A 25,133-nucleotide genomic window follows, 5' to 3' on the forward strand; every position below is an offset into this window, starting at 1 on the left:
TATTGAATAAGGTGTTTCAGTCTTACTAGAATATGACTTTACAAGCCTATAAATAAATATAGTGTATTTCTCTTGTAATTGATTCGAATTTGACATACTGAATTTTTCTTCTCCTCTGCCCGTAGTTTTTTCTCGAAAGGGTTTTCAAGTAAAAATCTGTGTTTTTTATTTTATTTTATTTTATTTTTCCCGAGTTTTGATAATTATCTAGCATACTAATTTATTTTAAATATATAAAAGTTATCTGAATAAAATAATAAAATAAAAAATATACTTTAATCTAATAAAAGACCATTTGTTTTGGTGTTAAAAATTTTGCTTATGTTCTTAAAAGAAAAAAAAAGAAGAAGCTTATTTGTCATATTCTTGGCTTTACAGGGTTTTCTTAAAAACAAAGAGAGAAAGAAACGACCAAAGCATTCTATAGGTATAGACCTTTTGGTGGATATCTCCAAACTCGAAATTTCCATTTTCCAGCAATCTATTTTTCAACAACAAGTTGGTGATTTGAGAGTAAAGCCGCCGACAGATCAGTGGCTTCAAAGAATATTGAGAAAAAATGCTGTTCAGTTGGCCATCAGGGTTGTTGGGAGGTGGAAGAAGGAGAGTTATCAAAGGATTAGAAGCCAATTTCGGAGCCTTTTCCATTTTCAGTTGGTGCCAGCCCTCGCTTTTTTCTTTCAATTTCCTTTCTTTTTTGGTTTTCCATGCTTTGAATGTAATCCCCACACCAAAGAATCAAACTTCTAATGCAAGGTAGACTGGGGTCCAGCATAGATTATCCTAAAACCAAACCATGTTTTTCTCATGCGTCCTAAAATGATTTTTCAAATGGCAGTTTTTCAACGTCAGTAGGTCTGGGGTTTGAAGCGCCTTTAAACCCTTTTGAAGGCCTCAATCATTGCATTTGCTGCAGGCGCGGCGCCCTATATGTTCATGGAGCGGCCTATGCAAGCAATAGTATCTTATTGGTGCTTTTATTACCAAGTCTATCTAGATTGGTTTTGCTGCACACGAGAGGAAAAAGAATGGAAAGGAAATGACAAATCAAATAAAAGTCTACACTTTTACAGCAACAGTCCAACCCCAATGATTGAAACATGCTGCCTCGTATTCTTTTTTTCTTTGGCTTCACATTGAAGTGGATTACTATTGCAATTATCAATGGAACACAATACCAGTTCATGTTCCTTTTCTCTTTCTTTTTTACATGGACAGCAATGCGGCTTGCACTTGCAACATACGTAAGAGTACCTGTCTCAGGTCAGCAACATACTTAATTACTGGCACAGCTCCATCTTTTGGCTGGCCACCTGCAGGTCATTGCCAATTATGCGGATTTTAATAGATTGACTGGTGTAATTGCTGTTGTAAGGTCTGCTATGATTGGAACACTAATATCTTTGGCAAATACTAGTAGAACATTACTTTCATATTAGTATCGCTGTTGTACATGATAACGTCTAAAGGTCTCACTTCCTAATGGTACCGGATTGGGTTTTGCTACATGTTGTGTTGTTGTTCCTTTGGCGATGGGAAACCAGTTTCTACTACCAAAAACACAAATTTCACATCTATGGACCATGAATCTGTAGGCAGTCAGAAATTCAGGGCCAGTCTAATGGTGCAAAAAATGGAAGATAATATACTATTGAAAGATTTTATGCAGAAACGATCTGCGAGAAGAAACAAGTTGGATTTCAGAAAATGTGGTCCAAGCTGTTTCTCAGTTTAGTGCTGATGAAAGCCCAAAACAAATGCAGATCAAGCCATTCCATTTAAATAGCTGCCCAAGTTTACGGTAAAAGAATCTCAATTTCTATTATCCTAAGCTACTTTGGAGACTGATTTTTCAACTTTATGATATTAGAAGAGCAGTTGGGTCTTGGATTCAGGACTTATCTTGGGCTGTTCTCATATTGATGGGTAATTCTCTTATTTCTATTATCTTTAAGCTTTCCTGGAATGCTGTTTGAAGGGAAAGAAATTGCAGGCTAGATTGCTGGGGAAGCAAATTAATAGATTAGACTCTATTAATATGTAGGAACCGGGGCTTACAAGAATTGTAAATAGTATAAGCATTGCTTGAAAAACATTTATTCTTTTTGTAGCAGAGATTTTCTGCTGTCTGGATCATAAAATCACAATTATAAAAAAAAAAAAAAAGCACCTCAATTTCGATTTATACATGCTGAATACCCTGGTAATGTAAAAGCATAATGAAGTTGTCAACATGCTATATATACTTCTTTCAATCTTAGTCTTGGTCTGCAACAAAATGCACTAATTCAATACTCCACCAATAAGATACAAGGGCATCTCCTATGTTATATATACTTTTATGATCCCTCATCAAGTATAAGACAATTTTGACTTCATCCCTTCTTTTACTAGGGCATTTTCATTTCTTTTAACTTTTACAACTCTAATGTCTTTTTCAGTACTACTGCCAGCAGCTTGAACTGGAGCCCTTGAATACGCTTGTCCTGTGAAGTGGAAAATCGTCAATGTCCTTATGTTTAGAAAATCATCCTTTATATAGCGAATATGGAAAAATCACATGAGAAGCATTGCGGAAGGTTAAGCTTTCCCCATTACAAATGGAGGAATGAAATTTTAGGAGTTTTTACAGCCAATCTTACTATATGCGTGTTGTCCATCTACATCACAATTTCTGGATTTCATTAACTAAATCAGCAAGATTAATTACCACCGAAACTTGTGATTATCTTCCCTTGGTTTCACTATTTTAGAACATGATTAATTTCAAAATGGTTAACGAATTGTTTTATAAGGAAAGATTGGCGGTGTAGACTTTTCCACTATTACATTCTTACCTTCTTTTATAATATTCCCCTCATTTTTCTGATGGAGTTTGTTCATATTTAAAGCAACTGATGCTATATTTAGGTCCCATTTGTGATGGCTATGGACCAATCTATACCGTTTTCGTTGTGTTTCCTTTTGGACCCATCTTAGTTTGATTCCAGAGAGCTGTTATTAGCCAAGAAGGGGTAAAGGATCTTCGCTTAGAAAGCCGACCATCTATTTATAAAACATGTTTGGGTTGGGATGCAGAGAAAACGTGTCCAAGTTTTCTCTTCAATTCAAGGGCCGTTTCCCCCGAGAAACTATATACCTAAAGCTAGGCTCTCAATTGGGGTTCATTTCAATCAAAAAAATCGTCTACATGCATTTTAGTCTAGTATTGATTTGATTTCCCGAACACTGAATCATCTAACATCTTGGAAAATTTAATGCCCTTTCATGGGAATGGAAGTTTTTAGGTGAGAAAATTATTACTCGCGTGGTCCAACTCCAAGCCCCAGAGTCACACCGTCATGGATTTTCTACTAGCTAGGCTGCTTACACGGTGGTGGCCCTTAAGGCCTTGACTTACTGAGTGACAATGACCCAATGAGAGCAGGGAGGGCATGCGTGTCACATTACAGATTAGACTTACTTTACCTTCCTAGTTCCTACCAATATTATATTTTACGTTATCACATGTTTCACTTCCATCACTTTCTTACTTGTTGATGCCACAAAATCAAGGTAACCTTGAAAAACTGTCTTTTAAAAATCAACTGGCCCATGTTTTTGTCACAATCTCATTAAAGAATGAAGAGTAACAGATCAGAGTAAGATAAAATAAATAAACTGTTCATTGTGAGCATGTTTCTTGTCATAAAAAGATTCGGACAAATTGATGATCGGTTGATTGATCCAACAACATACGCAAAACGATTCGATTTCATATGTTCCTGTTTTTGCAGGTCAGTAGTGGCTTTGTGGAGCCCTTATGTTGGCACGGACAAGGAAAAATTACGTTAGATTTTCTTTTTTTATCAATGGCGGACACGACGCTTTTTTTTTGTGTATGTGTGAAATATGAAAATTGTCTTGGCTTATCAAAGGGATTAATCTCATCATCGTCAACCACTTCTTTTTCGCATTTCCTCACCATCACTTTAAACCATATCAGAACTGATGATTCTAATTTGTAATTTTCTCAGTAGCTGATGATAGATTATGGCTTTATGGCTTCATTTTATGTATCAAAGAAGTGACTGATCTTACATCAACATGACCCAAATGCAGAAAAAGGAAAGTTAGAAGACATTGTGACAACCATCTTATCGAGCTTCAGGTCACAAGATGATGAAATCTATGTGGTTTTGATGTTAGGAAATATATCTTTTGCTTTTCTTTCCTTTCAACCTGGTACTTCTGGTTTGTCAAGTTCCAATTATTTATCAGTTTTAAAGGACATAAAATGAAGATCTCTGCAACTCTCAGTTTGCCTGTAACACTGGTTTAAGTCCCTAATAATTGGCTGCGTAGAGTATTTTCTCTGTGGATGAAGGTAAGTGCTACATCCCATGATTTCAGTGATTAGGAAAGTTGGCATGATGGTGGACCTAAGGTTTTAAAGTTTTCAAAGTTCAAACAGGGGATGATCTAGTGGTGACATGCACAAGATATAAGCAGCGATCTTAGAATCTAATAATCCAAATCCAGACTACCACTCATATGATTTTAGTCCCAGTCAATTTTGATGGCTTAGTCTCTAAAATACTAATTAATACAATCAATTTTACCAATCTTGAACCTATTAATGAAAGAATATTCTACAATTTGATCTGTTGAATCATTTATTATTCTGAAGGGATTAGTGATAGTGTGGCATTTATGCTCCATTCTTGGAAGAGAAGTTCCGAAACAAGAACAAGAAAAATCTACTCAAATGTGAAACTTAACTTGCATGGTACATTAATTACGGAATCAACTGGACCGGATCCGGAGTTATACTTACTATAGTATAAGAAATGTTAATCTTTTTAAACTGTTTCTGCTTATTAGACACATTTTGGGGACTTGACGTTTGGGGGGGGGGGGTTGGACCAAAGCTTCGAAGGGTGCAATCACCATCTTTAACTTTATGTTAAAGCAACCGACAGTAAATGGTTTCCGATGTATTTGTCACAATAGGGCCAAAAGGCATGCCATTATATCGACATGATAAGCAGACCTTTCCCTTCCATGTTTTGTTCATATTCCTTTCTCCCTTTGTCTGTATACTACTGCTGCGCTTGCCAGCTTCATGCTTGAAATTGCTATCTTTCTCATGATATCTATATATAAATCCAAAAAGAAATAAACACGAAGAGTACATCTAAATCAACCTTAAGTTCTAATATTCTGTTTACATATCTTAATTAATAGCAAACTGACAAAGATGCTAGGAATAGTGATTTTCTTCATGGTCAGTTTTATTTTTAAACATGGACTTGGAGATACATATAGAATTGAAGGGGATTGATAAAAGAAATATAAAAAGGCGGAGCGAAGACTTGAAAGAAATAAGAGACTTCGATATTTTAACTCTAAACCATCATCATCAAGACAACAGCATTGAATCAAAGGGATATAACAAAATAAATCAATCCCAGTGAAATGCTAAGATTTGAAAGAAAGAATAAATAAAGGCCTTCCCTTATTACTGACTCACTACTGGCTATACACTTGTATATATGTTTACAAGAACATTGATTATAATCTAAACCTAATCAGAAAGAATAAAAAGAAAACCAGATAGTCAAAATTTTGTTGACACAATATTTAAACCAAAGGAACAAAAGAACCCTATATGTTATTCTGGAGATATGGAGAGGGAGAGAGGCTAATGGCCTGCACCAGGGCTTGGAACAGACTGAAGAATCCGATCAATGCGAGCAAGGTGGCGAGCAAAGAGCTTCTCGTTATCGAGCGTGGCGTGGCCCTTCTTGCTAGGAGCAGAAGCTGGTACTTTACTACCCTTTGGAAGGGCACTCAGCATCAAGCTTGCAAACAAGGAAGGAACATTTTCGTTCCTTTCCCCTGCGTTTAGTAGCTTCCTACTTTCCATTTGCGGTACAAATGAAGCAGATATTATCACCAAGAAAATAATCACCAGAGAACTGAAACGAGCCATAAAATAAGGTGCAAAAGAAATTGCAGGAAACGAGATCAAAAAGGAAGAGAGAAATGGAATCTGGGTTTCGCAGGTGAAGTAACAGAAAGAGGAAACTTGAAGACAAGTTGTGATGTAGCCGGTGGTTTATTTGATGCAATGGTGATGGGGGCTTAGTGCACAAATATATATAGTGAAAGAGAGAGGGAGAGAAAGTAAGAAATCATGCAATGAACCAACGCGTGACGGCCGGAGGTCAGAGCGTGGAGCTCAATCAAAGTTAGAATATGAGCAGGGAAAGATGTGGCTAAGTCAAACATTTTAAATTAATGTTTGAAAACTAAGAGAAACAAGGAACAGGAAAAAAGTAAGTTTGAAGTTGAATGAATGAAGTTGAAATCAACTATAAATGTATGTTATTACTAAAAATGAGTGTTGAGAAGGCCGCGTGTATAGGTAAATGAAAAAAAGGGTTAGGTTAGGTATGCTGCCGGCCAGTTTTCTTGGCAATTTCATGCACCGTCAACACTTGATTTTTAAAGTCCAAACTGAAACAGTAACGGGTCCTGACATCCACGTTTGGGTTTTTATTTAGGGTATTGTTTCATGCGTAATTCAAGTCTTCGACTTGGGATTTTACGAATTTACTTCAAGATTGGTTTAGGTAATTCGTATTCAGATAGTGATGTCCAACAAATGATTTTAAGAATTAATTGGTGTGAGTTGTTAGGGGGAATTTGTAAGGTCGAAAAGAATTAGCTAAAGCTTTGATTATTGGCAGATTAAACTTGAAATTAAATAGTAAGATTTTAAGATCTTCAAGGTCCCACTCAATGTCAAAATTGAAAAAGTGTTTTTCTTAAGTGACAACGGCATGGTAATCGTCTCTTTAATGGGCCTCTTAAGACCTTCGTTTTAACTGTTGCTATACATAAGCTCAACGACCCAACAAATTAACATAGAACCGACAGGACAGTCATGGTCGCTGTTATAAATTTTGATGTGGGTGGGAAATTGTAAATTTTTTTATTGCAAACTCCAAACGAAGAATCTGAGAAGACTTTGTTATCATATCCTTAACCTCATCCCAAGAGCTGCCAAGCAAAAAGGCCAAATTAGATGAGACTATTAATTAATTAGTAAGGTGGTTGAAAGCTAGGATCTTAATTAACAGTTCTTCCATTGATAGTTGTTTGGCACGTAATCGAATATAAGCTGCCGTCAGGGGCCTGTTGTTTGTCTGATTAGTTAATCAAAATTTGAACAAGTTTTGTACAATATCTGTTTATTAGTTTGAGGTTAAAGCTAATCCAGAGACTAAAACTGTCACGTACCGAAAAGGAAGCTCTTAATCTCATTGTCGATTAATTGGTCTTCAACAGACAGCCTTCCTTGCTTCTATGGAATTTGTCCGTACTCTTTACCAAACTAGCAGCATTTATTTGGCTCATTTTGCAGGCAGAAAATAACCACTAATGAATTGAAAACCCTCTTTTTTTCCTATTTGGGGGTTTAGTTTAATCAAGTGAGATTCTGGCCACAATTGGCACAAAAAAACCTTGGAGAATATTAGTGTATATTTATGTTTTAAGTTAATATAGAAGATGCAAGGGGAGACCTTCCGCCGCTCTCATCAATTCCAAGAGAAAAAAAATTACTTGAAAATTATAATATAAACGTTAAAATATTTTATAGCTTGAATATTTTTACAAATTTAAAATTTAATTTTTGTATTTTTATTTTTAATAATTTAATTTATTTATTTATTAAATTTTAAAATTTAAATTTAATTATTAATACTGTCAATTTTTTTATTAGATTTATTGATTAAAATTTAAAAATTAGAATAATTAAAATTTTAAAAATAAAAGTACATGAGACCCTAATATAAAAATATTTATATATCAATGTATGTTTCGGTTGTCCAATGAAATCAAATCTCCTACATTTGAAGCAAAAGAAAGGAAAAAGAATAGTTTGACAAAAAAAAAAGCAATGAAATTATAATCATATTTTGATTGTGTTCTTTTAGAGTGGCTTAGCAAATTTAATAAGGTTTATGTTACAATTATATACACGTATCCATATATGAATACACCTGCCAACTTTATACTAAGTGAATAAATTATTTGTTTGACATTAATTATATATTAATATTATTGACTCAATTTATTGTTAATTTAGTTCTCATTAAGTTTAAAATCAAAATACTTGTATTAAGCTTCAAAAGAGAATTATTATTAGTTTTGATAAATAAATTAAAAGAAAAAAAAGCCGGCCAATATTTTATCAAACAACTTTGATTTCAATGATAAAATAGTCATTCAATTTTCAAAAAATAACAAATTGGTCATTAACGTTATCAAAAAGTTACAAATCAGTCACCCATTAACGTTACCGGTCCCTTCTTTCTTTCCCCCTCTCTTCTTCGTTTTTTTTCTTCTGTTTTTGTGTTCTATATCTGGAATAATCTCATTTGGTAGAGTTTGATTTTGAAGTTGAAGGTTTGGGTTTTATTATACTCATTAAGCTTTACCACCAAATCACGCTGATTATACTCGTTTTCATTAAGCAAAGAGAAATTAAAGATAAAAAATCAAACAACAATCCAAAAAATTAAACCTCAATTTCGAAATGAGTCGCTTCAATTTCAAGAAAGAAGTCAAAGAATCAAAAGATAAATGAAACCTTTAAATTGTTTTCCAAATGAGAGGGAATAAGGATGTAAAAATATTTGTTTGATACAAAATAAAAAAACAAAGAGACGGATAAAAAAACGGAAAAAAATACAACTTTCATGAAATTAAAGGATTAAAATTGAGAAAAAAACAAGAAAATAATTTTTTATAACTGTCACTCAACTTTGATTTATTTTTCTTCTTCTTCTCTTATTCTTCTACTACTAAGTTAGGGTTTTTATTGGGGTTGTTTAAATGAAAACTTAGATTCTAATGTGACCGATTAAATACCACGTCAATTTGCCGTTACGTCTGTAACGAAAAATGGTTAATAGGATGGGTTTGTCATTTTTTGAAAGTTGAATGACTGTTTTGTTATTAAGATCAAAGTTGAATAACTATTGGTATAATTTACTCATAAATATATTATACGAGTAGCAATGGGCAAAATACTTGCTATTGTTTAATTATGTGAAAGGAAAAAAACTAATAATTACTAAAAAAAAGGGAAAAAGAAAAACAGGTGCTATTAGTTAGAATTTTTTATTAATTTAAATTTTTTTAGTTAAATTTGATATTCGGTATTTTTAAAAAAATTAAATTTGATTATAAGTTTTTTTTTTAAAAAAGTTCGTTTACTAATTTTTAACAAAAATATTGACTAAAAAGTTAAATTTTTAGTCAATATTTTTAAACATGACTGCTCAAATGGCAATTCATGATATACTTTATGCTTTTTTTTTTAATTTGTATGAATTTTTATTTTTTAATTTATTTATTGATGTGATATATAAGACAAATAGTGACACATTAACATGAAATGTACATGAATTACCATGCCAACATTATAAAAAGAATTAAATTTTAGTTTACATTTCCATTAAAAAACGATTTAATTATTTTTAAAAAATTAATAATAAAATTAACTAAAAAATAATCATAAAATTAACAAAAAAAAATTGTAAACATTAAAAATTAAATTTAACATTATACGTTAATATATATGGATTAAATTAATCATTATTGGGAAACCATGAAAATTATAGTACTATAAATTAATATTTGATAAATGACTCTCACATTAATTTGCTGGAGGCTACTACCAACAATTATAAAATTAGAACCAAGTTCAAAAGTCAATGGAATTTTGTTGTGAGACTTGATTATGCTTCAACCACCATTATATATATCATCATCTTCAGTTTCCTTAATCCTTAGCAACTAAAACATTTTATTATTTTTATGATTGAACTTTAGTTTGATTTATATTGATATTATTGTCAGTGTAAAAAGACATGGATTAAGTGCGCAAAGACATGGATTAAGTGCGCTGCAATGCATCATCCTCCTATTTAAGGGTTGGAGAGAGACTATAAGTAATTTTAGGTATTATATAAAAAAAATATAATAATAACTTATAATGAAATTAATATTAAAAAAAGTTATTATTCTTATAAAAAAAACTTTCATTATTTTATTTTATGATTTTGTTTTTATAGCATGAGAAATTAAAATTATTTTTTTAACACGAAAAATATAATTAAAAAATAGTCATGTATTTCATTTTTTTAAAATTATTATTATCCTACTAGTCAAGGAGGATATAATTTTTAGTTTGTGCTAACAACTAGACATTACTTGAATTATGTAGACCCAAGGATCATGTACTGATGAGTTAGATTAGAAAAAAAGAGGAGAGATTAATGTGTATAAGAAAGGAATTTGACTTATTTAATTATTTATTATACATCTAGTTTACATTAATTAAATAATTTGTATTAGTCGGCATTTGATAACAGATGCAATGAATAATTTTGAGTAAAAATATACAAGTGTTTCTATGTCATCCAATGTATGTTATTTGTTAACGCATTTAGCACCAAATGGCCCCACATTAAACTTGAAGAATTTGAAAGATGATTTTGTTTTGTATGGAGAAAGTCAACAACAAAGAGTCCTCAATATGAGGCCAAATTAAACATCATTTTTGAAATATTATTTATTTAGTCTCTTCAACAACAAATTTTGGAGTCATGTCACAATGCTTTTTAGATATAGAAAATGGACTTTAGGGTTAGAGGAAGGGGTTGTGAAAATCGAGATTTGAATCCAAATTTCTTTCAGCTGTCATAAAGATTTACTTATTCCTAATTAGTGGCCACATTTACTTTGGGCTTAAACATTCTATCATTACGAAACGTAATAAACGTAGGATTATAAGCCATATATTTTATTATTTTATTTAGCTCATTAGATTGAAATATAATAGTTGGCGGAATGTAAAATTATTTAAAAAATACATTTTAATATATTACTCGAATTTGATCTTTTAACAAATTAGTTCTTAATCACGATTTCATAAAATTATGATAAATTATTGAAATTCTTATATATTAATAAATATATTATGTGAACTAAATTTATAATTTATAATAATCCATGAAAAATACTTTTGTCACCAATCATAATTAATATACTAATAAATAAATTATTGAAGTAAATATAATAATTATAATTTTAAAGTAAGATATCTATTGTTTCACTATTAAGAAAAAATAATATTTTTGTTTTTAATTTAGCTTTAAATTTTACTTGAGAAAAAAACTTAAATTGATTAAAATAATAAAAATAATGGATAAATTCATTCAAAATTTAATATTACACTTGTAATCTAAGATAATCAATGGAATGGGACATAATGAGATTCCACCCTATATTATGACATATTGACATTATTTGAGTATTTAAGATTACAAGGTGGTCGAAATGTTAAAAATCCAACCAACGAAATCTTATTCTATTATGTAATATTACAAGCCGCAATGTAAGATTCAACCAATCAAACTCGCCCTTAGAGAGCGTTTGGTTCGTGAAATCTTATATTACATTTTATAATAGGATTACGAGAATGTAAAATTAAGGGTGAAACGCGAGATTACTTTGTTTGGTTCATTTGGTTGGAATGTAATATTTAAGTATTTGGTTGATGGAATGTAAGATTATCTAAAAACAAATTTTACTATATTATCCTTGTTACAAAATATGGACCCGTTAACCAAATAATTAAGTTAGCTACCGAGAGGATGCTAAAGAGCAAGTTAGTTCACCAAATTGCCAATCATTCTATAACCCTAATAGCCGAAAAGAAAAAACTAAAATCCTGTAGAGAAAAAAAAAGATTGAAATCTATGACCTCAATGAAAGTTTATATTGAAATGACAATTTAAATCACAAACAACAAAGCAGATAAGCTTCAAACTTCAATCTATATCAGGAACCTTAAATTAATAGAATAAGTACTAGTAATTATTCTTGATAAAAAAATTAAACTCATAATAAAAAGAAATTTAGGATTTTAAAATTGAAAGTTGATGGAAACTTACAAACAATACAACACAGAGGAAGGATGGTGATGGTGGCCATTGTACAAGGTCTTCTATTTCTACCTATCCTTCTATATATTCTTCTTAATTAATTAAACAATTATTCGTAATAATTGAGAGAACATTTCTAAAAAAAACAAGCTAAAGAATTCATAACAATCAACAACACAATAACTTAACAAACATTGAACCTACAACGTAAATTGAAATCAACAAACACAAAGCTTAAAACAAATATTGGAAAGAACGGAAAAAAAATTAAAATTATCTCTCAATGCAATAAGCCACAAAGTAATACAAAGACACAACTAGAAATTGAAAATATTAAACTTACTTAATTTGAGACAAAGGTGAATGTTTAGGAGCATATGGAGTTAAAATTGGGAAGTGAAGGCTAGGAATTTTGATTTTCAAACTTACTGAGAGAGAAAAAAAAAGAAGAAAATGAGATATTTTGATTTTTGTCTTAAAATATAATAAAAATAGATGATAATTTCGTCTAAAAATTTAGATTATGCCTGTAATCTTAGATTACCTAAGAAAAAAGTCGTAATGAGATAACATCTTATATTACAGGTTGGTTGTGACATGAGATTACGAGATAGTAAGAATGTTGAAATCTGAATACCATAATCTCATTTCAGAATGTAAGATTACGAGCTGTAATGTTATATTCAATGAGTCAAATGCCCCTTACAAATTATGGGTTTTTTTGACACAATATTAGGGATAGAGATGGGGTAACATGGTTTGAACCCGTACCAAACAAGTGTTTGACAAGAGCTTTAATCACCACTTCATTTAAGTCAAAAAAGTTATTAATGTGAAGACTTAAATCTTATAGATTACGGCACCTTAGTTCGTAGAAAATAATTTCAAATAATAAAACGGATAAAAACATTTATGATTATACTAAAAAAAATAATATTATAATATTATTTTTATCAACCATGATATTTAGTGAACTTAATAATAAACACAAGAAAACATATAGAAAACATCAGAATGTATTCAAACTTTTTAACTCAAACTTGGAATCAAAATTCTAAAGAAAAATCATAGGAACTATGACTTGTGAGCTTTTCTCACATTCCAAGAAACTCTTCATTTAAATGAACGCAAATAAATAAATGGTCGACATTGTTGACTTCAATAGCAATACTTGAAGAGAAATATGGTCCTGAATTACCAACACGAGGAGGAAATTTGAAGAAATCCAAGGAGACAAATAGGTGAAAAGAAACACCAAAAATTCATGTTAAAACTTAGGTGAAAATAAATTGTCGGCATTAAATTAAAAAGGGAAGATGTTTTGCTGGGCATTACGCGTACAAAAGGGTCACTAAAACATTAGCCCATGTCAACAGGTCACGTATCTGGGAAGCGACAACATGGGCGTTGTCTCACTAAGTTTCAGACACCTGAGTCAGTGACATAACTTTCTGCTTCAAGATATTGCTATTATAAACATCTTCATTTGACTTTCTAAATATTTATATATAAACTTATTATTCAATAAAAGATTTTTTATTGGTTTTGTAAAAAAAAAAAAACCCTGAAATGGCGATTGTTATTGATGATGAAAATAGAGAAGTGTAGATGACTTGATGAATTTCATGCTTTCTCATAAAAAAATTATAAAGAAATGGAAATTTTTGAATGACATTTTGTTCCTTAATGTATAGAAGTGAGCACGTAGTTCATGTATTGACTAAGCAGCCTAAGTTGATTATCTCAAAATTCATTTCAATTTATTAAATAGAAAGAAATTTTTAATAGAGGAAGGATGTAGAAGATATTTAGGGTACAACTTTTATTTAATTAACAATGTCTTGAAATAAATCGTATACATAATTCATAAATTTCATAACTAAAAAATTTATAAATACATTTAATTATTATTAGATTATATTATATAAAAAATATTTATAAAAAAATATAAAAATCAAATGAAATTTTAATTGCATTGGCGAGGGATAAATATCAAACCTACATATAAACTTTATTTTAATGTATAATATTATACATGAAACTTTACTTTGATTTAGTTTTTATAAACCCTAGCAACATTGTCAATGTAGTAACATTTTATGCTTATATCCCATGCACACAAATTATTATATTAATCTAATATAAAAAATAAATAGATATAATTATTTATTTAGATGTGTACAATTGAATCCAAATCAAAACTTAATATGTACATTTAAACCATAATCAAAGTTTTATATATATAATCAAATTAAACTAAAATTCATGTATGAAATCATATATTAAAACAAAATTTATGTGTAATTTTGATATTATCCTTAATGAAAATTAAAGATTTAGAGACCATAAGGTCGTAAGTTAAAATTCCATTATATTAATATTTATTAATTTATAAAATCAATAAATTATCAGTCATTTCTCAATAAATCAGACATGAAATATTTGACTTATCCAATCACAAAAAGTTTCAAGACTTTAAGAAGTCAATAAAATAATAGTATCAAAAAATTAGGCCATCTCACTCCCCAAAATAAAAAAGCAAAGGCTAAATCCAATTACATGGCCAACCCAAATGGGCCTAATTTTTCAACAAATGATGCAGAATGAGTATCCCAAAGCCTAATAAGGGGAAAACATAAGCTAGAGGAAACTTGCAAAATCTAGTGACGGCATCTTCTCTTCTTTCAACAACTTCACCACTGAATGCATAGAGGGTCCTCTCGTATGATCCTCATTCACGCACCACAGTGCCAGCATTATCATTGCATTCACTTATTCAATATGTTGTTGCACATCTTCTCTCGTAAGGTCAAATATATCCGACAATCGTTTCTCCTGTCATTTCTTTTTTACCAGTTTAAGCAAACAAACATCCGAATCAGGTTGGCTGTAATCCAACACCATCCTCCCTGTGATTACTTCCAGCATAACAATCCCAAATCTGTTAATGTCAACTTTTACGGTGATTCTCGAGTGTTGCCACTCATGAGCCAAGTACCCCAATGTGCCTCTCATCTGGGTCACCACTTGGCTCTTATCTCTGTTAATCAACTTTGACAGCCCAAAATCAGATATTTTTGCATTGAAGCTATCGTCCAGGAGAACGTTTTGGGGCTTCACATCTAAATGAGCAATCCTTTGTCGGCAATCATCGTGAATATATGCTAAGCCCTTAGTTATGTCTAGGAAAATCTTCTTCCTTGTTTTCTAATCAAGACAGAAGCTACTGTTTTCGTGGAAGATCCATTTGTCCAACGACCCTCTACTCATATATTCATAAACTAAAACCTTGTTGCGCTTATCAATACAAAAATCGATTAGCTTCACCAAGTTCACATGGTGTATGTTCCCAATGTTGTCCACTTCCGCTAGAAACTCATCGATACCTTGTCTGGTGTTTTCAAGCAGCTTTATTACAACCATTGTTCCATTCTTTAACACCCCTTTATAAACCATTCCGAAGCCTCCTCCTATCCTTTCAGTAAACTTGGCTGTTGCAAAAGACAACTCATTGTAGGAGAAACTTGTTAGAGGTCCTGAGATAAGTGACTTAAGATGTTTCCGTTGTTTGCCTACACATTTCATCTTCTTCAACAGCATGAAGCATATAGCGACAAGAAAAGTCATGGTTAGCAGAAAGGAATATATAGCTAATGGGATTTTGTACCAAGAATGAGAGCGAATGATAGATGATCACCTAGAGGAACCATTAAACTTCCAAAAAGGAACCTTTATGTATGACGATAAATAATACCCATCTTTATGTGGATTTCCCATGATTAAGAGTATCTCAGTGTGGGAAAGTAAAGAACAATATCCGTTACCGCTTGACGTCATTTCCTGAGAAGCAAAGAAGGCAGCTTTGCAAGATGGATTATGGTGACAGGCTTGCTTGCAACTTTTTTCAGTGTATAACTAACGACTAGATGCCAATATATTAAAGGTACTGAAATAGGCAAGACTCCTAAAATGAATCATTTCATAGTGAATTGTCACACCCTGAAATAATATTGGGGGGTTGATTTCTCGACAACAAAGATTAAGATACTGGTAATTTATCAGGGCAAAGCGGCCTTTGCCATTTGGTCCGATAGGACAACTGCAGGTACCCCATTTGCAAACCCCAAGTCTGCCACACCTGAGTGGAATCCAGCATTCGCCTGATTTATTCGCCCAATAGAAAATACTTCCCCATTGACCTTCAGGGTTGCACCCATATATCCTAAGACCCCCATCAGCATCCAATCTCAGGAACAAAATAGTTGTATATGTTGAGCTTGAATTCACAACATCGAGTTGCAGTTTTACCACTGTATCATTTGATTGGTAATAGAATTCAATCCCTCCCATTGTGAACTGAACATATTTCAGAGAAAGATCCTCAGTCGCCTTTGGTATTGCAGAGAAAAGTTCATCTGCCCTAGGAGGTTCAATAGTTAGATATTAGGTTGGTTCCTCACCCACTACGGATGCAACCATGCCATGAGAATTCAGAGAAAGGTAAAATAAGCTTTGATTGTCATGGATTGAAGTGGTTCTTAAAGTAATCTAGTGGTTTGCCCATAGTACTTGGCCTAATAGAAGAGTGTCAATAGGATATTGGGAAGATTCCCAAATAGGTCGTATAACAACCGAATTTCAATAGTGTTGGGAACAGTGATTTAAGCTCACTAAATCCGACGAGTGAGTTGGAAAATTTAGTAAATTAATAATAATGAGTTAAGTTTGAATTTAGAAATATTTTTCTTAGAAAGAATTATGTGAATTAAAAGAATTTGTTAGGTCAAATGGGTCAAACAAGAGGTATCAAGACCTCAAATCTATAAACCGAGACATAAATATTTTTAGAAATATTTATGGAGTGTTATGAGTTAGTATTAAAGTTTCGTTAGGAAATTTTAATGTTTTGATAGTTAATTAATTAAAAAGAACTAAATTGTAAAAGGTGCAAAACTTGTTAAAGTGATTAAATAGATTAAGTGTCTAATAAGGAGGGATTTATAAAGCAATCAGACCCAAATTAAATGGTCTGGACGGTTTGGGGCATGAAATAAGTAAGAAAATAATGTGAAAAAGGGGTAAAATTGGAAATAACCTAAAATTCATTAGTTAAAAGGATTTAATTGAAAATAATTTTTTTTATTCAGATAAAAATGCCATAGCAGACCTTCTAAGCTTTTTTTTTCATATTTTTGCACCATTTGAGTTCAATTATTGCTTTTTATTTGTAATTTTTATGTTTTTGTGACTTTTACAATTAGATCCACTTATTGAATTCATTAGTTTTTGATTCTATGGGTGAAATTGAAAGTTACTGTGGTTGAGTTCTGGAATTTTATAAGGAATAACCATGAATTTTAAGCTTTAATTTTGTTATTTTATGATTTAATTAAGTGATTTTAATAGAAATTGATTTTTAGGACCTAATTGTGAAAAATATAAGAATTAGGATTTTGTACTGAAATTTTGAATACCAAAGGTTATGTAGTAGTTTATAATGATGGAATAAAGTGTTTATTGAGAAAGATTAGCTCAATTGATGGGTTAATTGAGTAGGGACTAAATTGTAAAAATAGTAAAATTTAGGGTAAAAGTGTAATTTCAAAAATTTAAAAGGCATAAATTTTGAAATGAATTAGGATTGAATTAGATGCTAATGAATGAAAAATTTTACATTATAGGTCGAGAATTCGAAGACAAACGAGGAAAAGAGAAAATTTCCAATTAGCCCCTGATTTCCTACAACTTCTACAAATTGGTCAGGTAAGTTCATATGGCTAAATTTGTATGTTCAATTGTTAATTTAGGATCGATAAAATAGTTACAATTAATATTTGTATTATTGAATTATGATAAATAAACGATGTGAAAGTCGAATTGAAAGTTCAAATTAAGGGAAACGCAGGATTGAATACGTTCATTCAGTGATCAGTGATGAATTGACGGTTAAGACCATGGTTAAACCATGGCAAAGTGTGAAGTGCAAGACCATAGCAAAACTATGGCATAGTGTGAAAGACCATAACTAGGTTATGGCACAGTGAAAGTGTGTAACGCCCCTAACCCGAATCCGTCACCGGAAAAGAGTTACGGAGCATTACCGGATTACCGATTCATTTATCAGATTTTTCATTAATCCGATATCTTTTCTTTTCCACGTTCAAGTCTCGTATTCAAGTCATCCGGATCTTTATACAGAAATTTGATCGTCGTTTTCATTTATTTCATGTTATAATACATTCAGCTAATGCTCTAAACAAAATTATCATTTTACCCCTAAACTTTTAATTAATGACGATTTCATCCTTAGGTTAAAATAAAATAAAATTATTGCAATTTAATCCTTATTTCCAGCCGTTATTCTCACACAAATTGATAACAACCTATGAATTCTATAAAATGTCAGAATTTTCCATAATTTCAACACTTTTCAATTTAATCCTTAAAACATGTTTTTCCCTGATCTTGAGCTAAATTAATAATTTCATTCAATTTTGTAATTTAAATAATAAAATAATCCATTTCATGCAAATTGGTCATTTTTTACATTTTTTTACAAAATTGCCCATAAAATTTTACTTTTATTCAATTTAGTCCGTGAGCCTAAAACATACAAATTAGCCATGCTAGCTGAATATTCATACATATTTTCCTCCTCCTCCTCTCCATTCCACATCCTTAATTTATATAACATGCAACAAGTAACATTATCAATAATTTCACTATTTACTTATGTATATTTAAAACTGTCCATTTGCATCATAGTCACTAAATTATTTATATCTTAAGCTACAGAACTAGAAATTAAGATCCGCTAATTTTCCCTAAAACTAGACTTATTTATCTAATTACCAGAAAATTTTCAGAATTTTTAGTTTAGCCAATAAGTACAGTTTATTCTTTAAAGTTGCCCCTGTTCTTCTGTCTGACAGTTCCGACCCTTCTTCACTAAGAATTAATTATCTCATCGTACGAGATTCGGATGATGTTCCTGCTTATTTCTATTGAAAATATACTCTTTAAGGATTTTAAACATATAAATTTAATCCCTTAATTATTTTTCTCAAATTTTTTATGATTTTCCAAAGTCAGAACAGGGGAACCCGAAATCATTCTGATATTGTCTCACAAAACTTATTATATCTCATGATTTACAATTCCATTGCTTACACCGTTTCTTCTATAAGAAACTAGACTCAATAAGCTTTAATTTCATATTTTATCCATCCTCTAATTCTATTTCTAAAATTTTTGGAGATTTTTCAAAATTAGACTATTGCTGCTGTCCAAAACTGTTTTAGTACAAAATGTTAATTTTCATTTTGCCCCAAATTTCACAGTTCATACAATCCAGTCCTTACTTAATTAACCCCTCAATTAAACTAATTTTCTCAATTAATACTTTTCCTAGACATTATAAGTTATTTCATAACTATTGAAATTCAGAATTTCCACATAAAACTCTAACTTCAAACTCTTTTACAATTTAGGTCCCAAACATTCACTTTCAATTCAATTCTTTCAATAAAATAAGCATATAAACAATTTAAAGCTCTAATTCTATGTCAAATCATCATATTCTTCCAGCACATATTCATAGAAACTTTCAATTTCTTTCATAGAATCAAGAACTAATGAATTCAACAAATGGACATAGTTGTAAAAGTCACAAAAACACAAAAATTTCAAGAAATAATCAAGAATTGAACTTACTTGCAGTAAAAATATGAAAAACCAGCTTAAGGGAACTCTTCCATGGTGTTTTTGCTGATGAGAATGCAGAAAAATAAAGAGAAATCTAGATATTTCCACTTTAGTCCTAGCTTTATTAAGTAAATTTTGTAATTTTCCAATTTTGCCCTTAATTCCCCTTATTTTCTTGGTGATTTCATGCTCTTGCCATCCAGCCCAAATAGAACTTGGGTCTATTTGCCTTTTAAACCCTCTTTCTTTTATCATTTAAGCTATTTAATCATTTCCCACAATTTTGCATTTGATACAATTTAGTCCTTTTTGTTCAATTAGCTATCAGTATTTTAAAATTTCTTGACGAAACTTTAATACTAACTTATTAACACTCCATAAATATTTATAAAAATATTTATGGCTCGATTTAAAATTCCCGAGGTCTCGATACCTCGTTTTCAATTTTAATTATTTTAATATATATATATTTAGTACATTTCATTATTTCAAAATTTTTCCTAACTTCACATTTAACTTATACTCACTAAATTAATAATATTTCCTACTCATTTGTCGGATTTAGTGATCTCGAATCACTGTTCCGACACCACTGAAAATTAGGCTGTTACAACTCTCCCCTCTTTAGGGATTTTCGTCCCCGAAAATCTTACCAGAAGAAGTTGCTTTCAACACTCATAAAACACCTTTACTAACTTCTCAGAATCACAATTTGATTTAACCTCGAATATCTTTTTCTATTCACCTTTGAACTCTAGAACACAATGTTGGAACATACTGTCAAAATTCTAAATTACCCTATCAGGGATACATATACTCAGCTGATCTGTCAAATGAAAACTCTGTACCTACTGAAATGATCATACAGATCTTTCTTTGTCAAATGAACAACCATAAACTAAATAACATTTTCCTTTCCGATGTTAATGACAATCCCAATTCGAAATCTATAGTCATTCTATCTCATAACACACTAGTATTATCATTAACTGCAATAATCCTAAATGTTCTTAATGTTCGGTTTACTTGCTAACAAATAGACATCGGAACATGAACTCAAAGATATTATGTAACGCTCGTGCAATCACTAGTACATCTAACTCACAAGAAGATAATAAAGATCTTGATAATTTCTCAAAGAAAGCCAGAAGAAAAACACTGCTTACCGACTCTGGACTTCCATCATAACAGAGATAATATATTTCCCGCATGTATAAAACAAAATCATAATCAGTAGAAACATAAGAATAGTCTCACATAAATTTTTACCATTAACTTCATTTCCAACATATTAAAATAGAATTCCAAGAAGATGAAGAAATGACGATCATAAACCGACCAGACCAATAGGGCTTTCGTCTAACATCATAATTAATTAGCATTCTCAAAACATCAGAACTCCACCAGAGACTGAACAACCACACACATATCTCTAAGGATAAAAGAATATATAGAATACCCAGAAAAGATGATCATATTCGTTTCAACTGTAACTATCACACACAGACATCTTTACTACTCAATTATCATTTTTTTTACTAATTCTGTCATCATGAACCCCGCATCATTCCATTCACTAACGAAAACCAATTCTGGAAAATTTCAGCAAACACATACTTCAAACGTCGTATCTGAATAAGTCGACTAGCCGAGGTTAACTTTTTCTTTAACCGTGACATTACGTAATCTGAATGATCTTTAGAATAATTTGATATCTTTTTTTTAAACTGTATTCACTTGTCAAACTATTTTCAACTCTGTCTGCATTATTAATTATTCCATTACTGTACTCATTAGTTTCACATTTGTGAACTTATTCAACATTTTTTTTTGTAAATTTTCATTATAAAACACTACATTGGTAAGAGGGTGAGGTCGTAAAGCCTCTAACTGAGTTCTCATAAATACACACATATAACTTAGCGTTTATCATCAACATCATATCATCACAATTACATAATTCACTTCAAGCAAATTAACATACATGATTATGTTACACGAACTTTTCAATTATCCATTTCAAACTAGTATACTTAAACATACATTCCATGAATTTTGAGTAAATTTACTCATAGCATTTACTTAACCAAACAAGTCAGACACATAATATCATATGAATGCCACACAAACATAGATAAGTTTATCACAATATAAACTTTCATTTCATTCACGTTTCATCATTTCTCAACTTTTGATTATCTCATTTCATACATTATCACATACATATCATGAACTTCTATTCTTACATTTCTAAGTTCCTTCTCATCATAAACACATTTCAAATATCTCAATATCACTAACTCATACTTCTCTTACCATATACATAATTTAAATTTAACATTAAATAATAAATAATTTGAATTATAGTAATACAATCGTACGTTGAGTATGTTTGTACTCAGTGGTATTACCATAATTCAAATTATAAATACTATAATAAATAATAGACATCAAACATGTAACAATATAAGTCATATGTGTTAATTATGCTTTAATTTCATATCTCAGCAATAGTCTTTCATCAAATGGCATCATATATCATCTATATTATCTTTAATCAATTCATGAACCTTTGGTTCAAGCTTTCAATCACATATCTCTATTTCAATTCACAATTCACATTTCTTTTCATAATTCCACTTTTTCACACTTTCAATAGTTTAATCGATCAAATTCATTCGATTTTCTCATTTCATTTACTCAATCCTATTAACATAACTCGGACTCAGACGGATACACGGATCCAACCAAACACACCAGTAAGGTACATTGTGCCTAAAATGGTACATAGTACCTGATCAGAATACGACACATAAGTGCCTGAAACGACACACGAGGTGCCTGCTGTGACACACAAGGTGCCTGAAATACGACACATAAAGTGCCTGATCAGTAAAGCCGACAAATCCCGTACACTTCCAATTCCTATGGCATGCCAATTATATCCGACTAGTCCGAAAAGTTAATAGGGAATTCAATTCTCATTTCAATTTCACTTAATATTCATATTTACCCCTATTAACAAGACTCGGACTTTGGCGGATACACGAATTCCATCCAAACACACCAAAATGTCCAACCAAAACACACCAGTATAATCCTCCAAAACACACCAGTATCATATAATCCTCCCAAACACACCAGAATAATATAATCCATCCAAAACACACCAGAATAGCACAAAGTGCCTTTTCGGATAAATCCGAAGGATATAAACATCAGCATATCCAAATCTCATCTCCAAATCCCTTTTCAAAATCCTATGGCATGCCAACTATATCCGACTCAGTCCGGTACAGTTAATAGGGTATTCAATTCACTTTCCAGTTTCCAATCAATACACATTTCAATTAATCACATATTCATATCAATTTCATCACATCCCCAATCAATAAAATTTTCAAATATAACATATATCCAAAATTCTATTTCCACATCAATCACATATATCCATACAAATTTAATTCAATATTGATACTTACCTTAAAATTTTACTTACTATACACATAAAGTTAAATATAACATTTATTCATACCTTTATGAGTTCTGACTGTAATATCCCGAATTAGGGCCTAATCGAAATAGTGGTTTCGTGACCACAAATCTGAGATATAAATAATTATTTTATAATTATTTTGAGGTTTATGATATGATTGCATGATTGTGTGAAAATTTCGTGATGAAATTCTATGCCTAAAGTGCTTAAATTGAAAGTAGGGACTAAATCGAATAAGTTGCAAAACTTGCATTCTAGAAGTTTTTAGTATGAAATTGTTTTGGAATATTAATGAGGAGGTCTTAAATAGCAATTTGACCAATTTTAAGTTCATGGACAAAATTAGGACATGGAAGGAATTTTTGGAAAGTTTAGTTCATTTAGTTATTAAAATGAATTAAAAACAAAATTAAAAGCCAATTTTTGTCCATCTTCTTCATTAGGCCGAAATTTCAAGGGTTCTCCATAGCTAGGGTTTGTTTCAAGCTTCCAAGCTCCATAGTAAGTGATTCCAAGCCCCGTTTTTAATGATTTTTACGTTTTTGAGATCCCGGTAGCTCGATTAAGCTTATGCTAACAATAATTCAACTTAGGGTTCATATTTGGAAAAATACCCATAGGTTAAATTTGTGTATTTTGATGTTTTATGATATAATATGGGGTTTTAAATTATGTTAGACAACTTGTGCTACTCGGTTTTGAGTGAAAACGAGTAAAAGGGCTTAATCGGTAAAAATACCTAATAGTCATAAGTACATGTTAGAGTGAGAATTTGATGTTGCCATAGAAGAGAAAAGTGATCAGCATGTTGTAAAACATAAGAATAAGGAATAAAGTTTAATCCCGAGCCTAGGGGCAAAAATGTAAATATGCAAAAGTTTAGGGGTAAAATTGTAATTTTTCCAAAATTTGAGTTAAGGATTAATTTGATAATTTGAGTATTAAATAAGCTAAATGTGTTATTTTAGATCAAGAAAGACGTGGAATCGACCTCAATCGAGGAAAAGAAAAGATTGTGGACTAAATTGCAAAATCTTTGTATTTTGGTACCAAGGTAAGTTCAAGTGTAAATAATGTAGCATAATGGTTATTTTTAAGTTATTGATGTTAATTATATGTTATGCTAAATTTTATTATGAAATGTATGCTTTGTGGTTAATTTCAAATAATATGTAAATTATGTAAACTACTTGTTAAATATAATTGTTACCGAGTATTGATTTCGGCATTCTAAGGAAGACGGCAAGGATAAGTGTTCGAGGAAAAAGCCCGTTTGAACCTTAGGAATAGATTAGGATACAAGTGACATGTCACTAGGATGGTTGAGCATCCGAACTCGTTGAGTTGAGTCCGAGTTCACTTATGGATGCGAATGTCTGAACTCGTTGAGTTGAGTCCGAGTTCGTGAGATGTAACTAGGCATCCGAACTCGTTGAGTTGAGTCCGAGTTCACTTATGGATGCGAACGCCCGAGCTCGTTGAGTTGAATCCGAGTTCGCTTATGGGCGGGTTACATGATTGCTTGATTGAATATGTGGCACTTATATGCAAATTATCCATGTATCCGAATTATATTCCGATGTGTTCAACGGGTAAAGTTCTACTCAATGGAGGAATATTCGAGATGTAAAGAGAAGTATTGGTGAGTGATGTGAAATGGATATTTTGGACAGGTATGTATTTAACCCTCGGGTTGAGTATTGATACAACCACTATAAGGTAATAAGATGATGAAAAATGATCAGAAATGTGATATGTGTTTTAGTGATGTATGCTAATGTTGATTGGTATAACTGTTTGTTATGTTACTTATTATTTGCATATGAACTTACTAAGCATTTATGCTTACTCCCTCCTTCTTACTCATTGTAGTTTTGGACAAGCCAGCTCAGGAGTCGGGATAGGTCGAAGGCTCAGTCACACTAACC

At 31.2% G+C, this 25,133-nt stretch overlaps 2 protein-coding genes across 2 annotated transcripts; both read right to left on the reverse strand.

The window, feature by feature from the left end:
• Window positions 1–5,356: 5,356 nt before the first annotated feature.
• LOC107960442 (precursor of CEP14) lies at window positions 5,357–6,228 on the reverse strand. The gene has a single exon (XM_016896790.2). The coding sequence runs from the start codon at window positions 5,972–5,974 to the stop codon at window positions 5,684–5,686; it is 291 nt and encodes a 96-aa protein (XP_016752279.1). The 5' UTR covers window positions 5,975–6,228; the 3' UTR covers window positions 5,357–5,683.
• An 8,615-nt stretch (window positions 6,229–14,843) lies between these two features.
• LOC107961126 (G-type lectin S-receptor-like serine/threonine-protein kinase SD2-5) lies at window positions 14,844–15,632 on the reverse strand. Its single transcript, XM_016897361.1, has 2 exons — window positions 15,294–15,632; window positions 14,844–15,212 (listed from the first exon to the last, which is right to left on the reverse strand). Exons 1-2 carry the CDS (start codon window positions 15,630–15,632, stop codon window positions 14,844–14,846), a joined length of 708 nt encoding a protein of 235 aa, XP_016752850.1.
• Window positions 15,633–25,133: the final 9,501 nt, after the last annotated feature.

This window comes from Gossypium hirsutum, chromosome A05, assembly GCF_007990345.1.
Source record: "Gossypium hirsutum isolate 1008001.06 chromosome A05, Gossypium_hirsutum_v2.1, whole genome shotgun sequence".
Classification (NCBI taxonomy): Eukaryota; Viridiplantae; Streptophyta; class Magnoliopsida; order Malvales; family Malvaceae; genus Gossypium; species Gossypium hirsutum.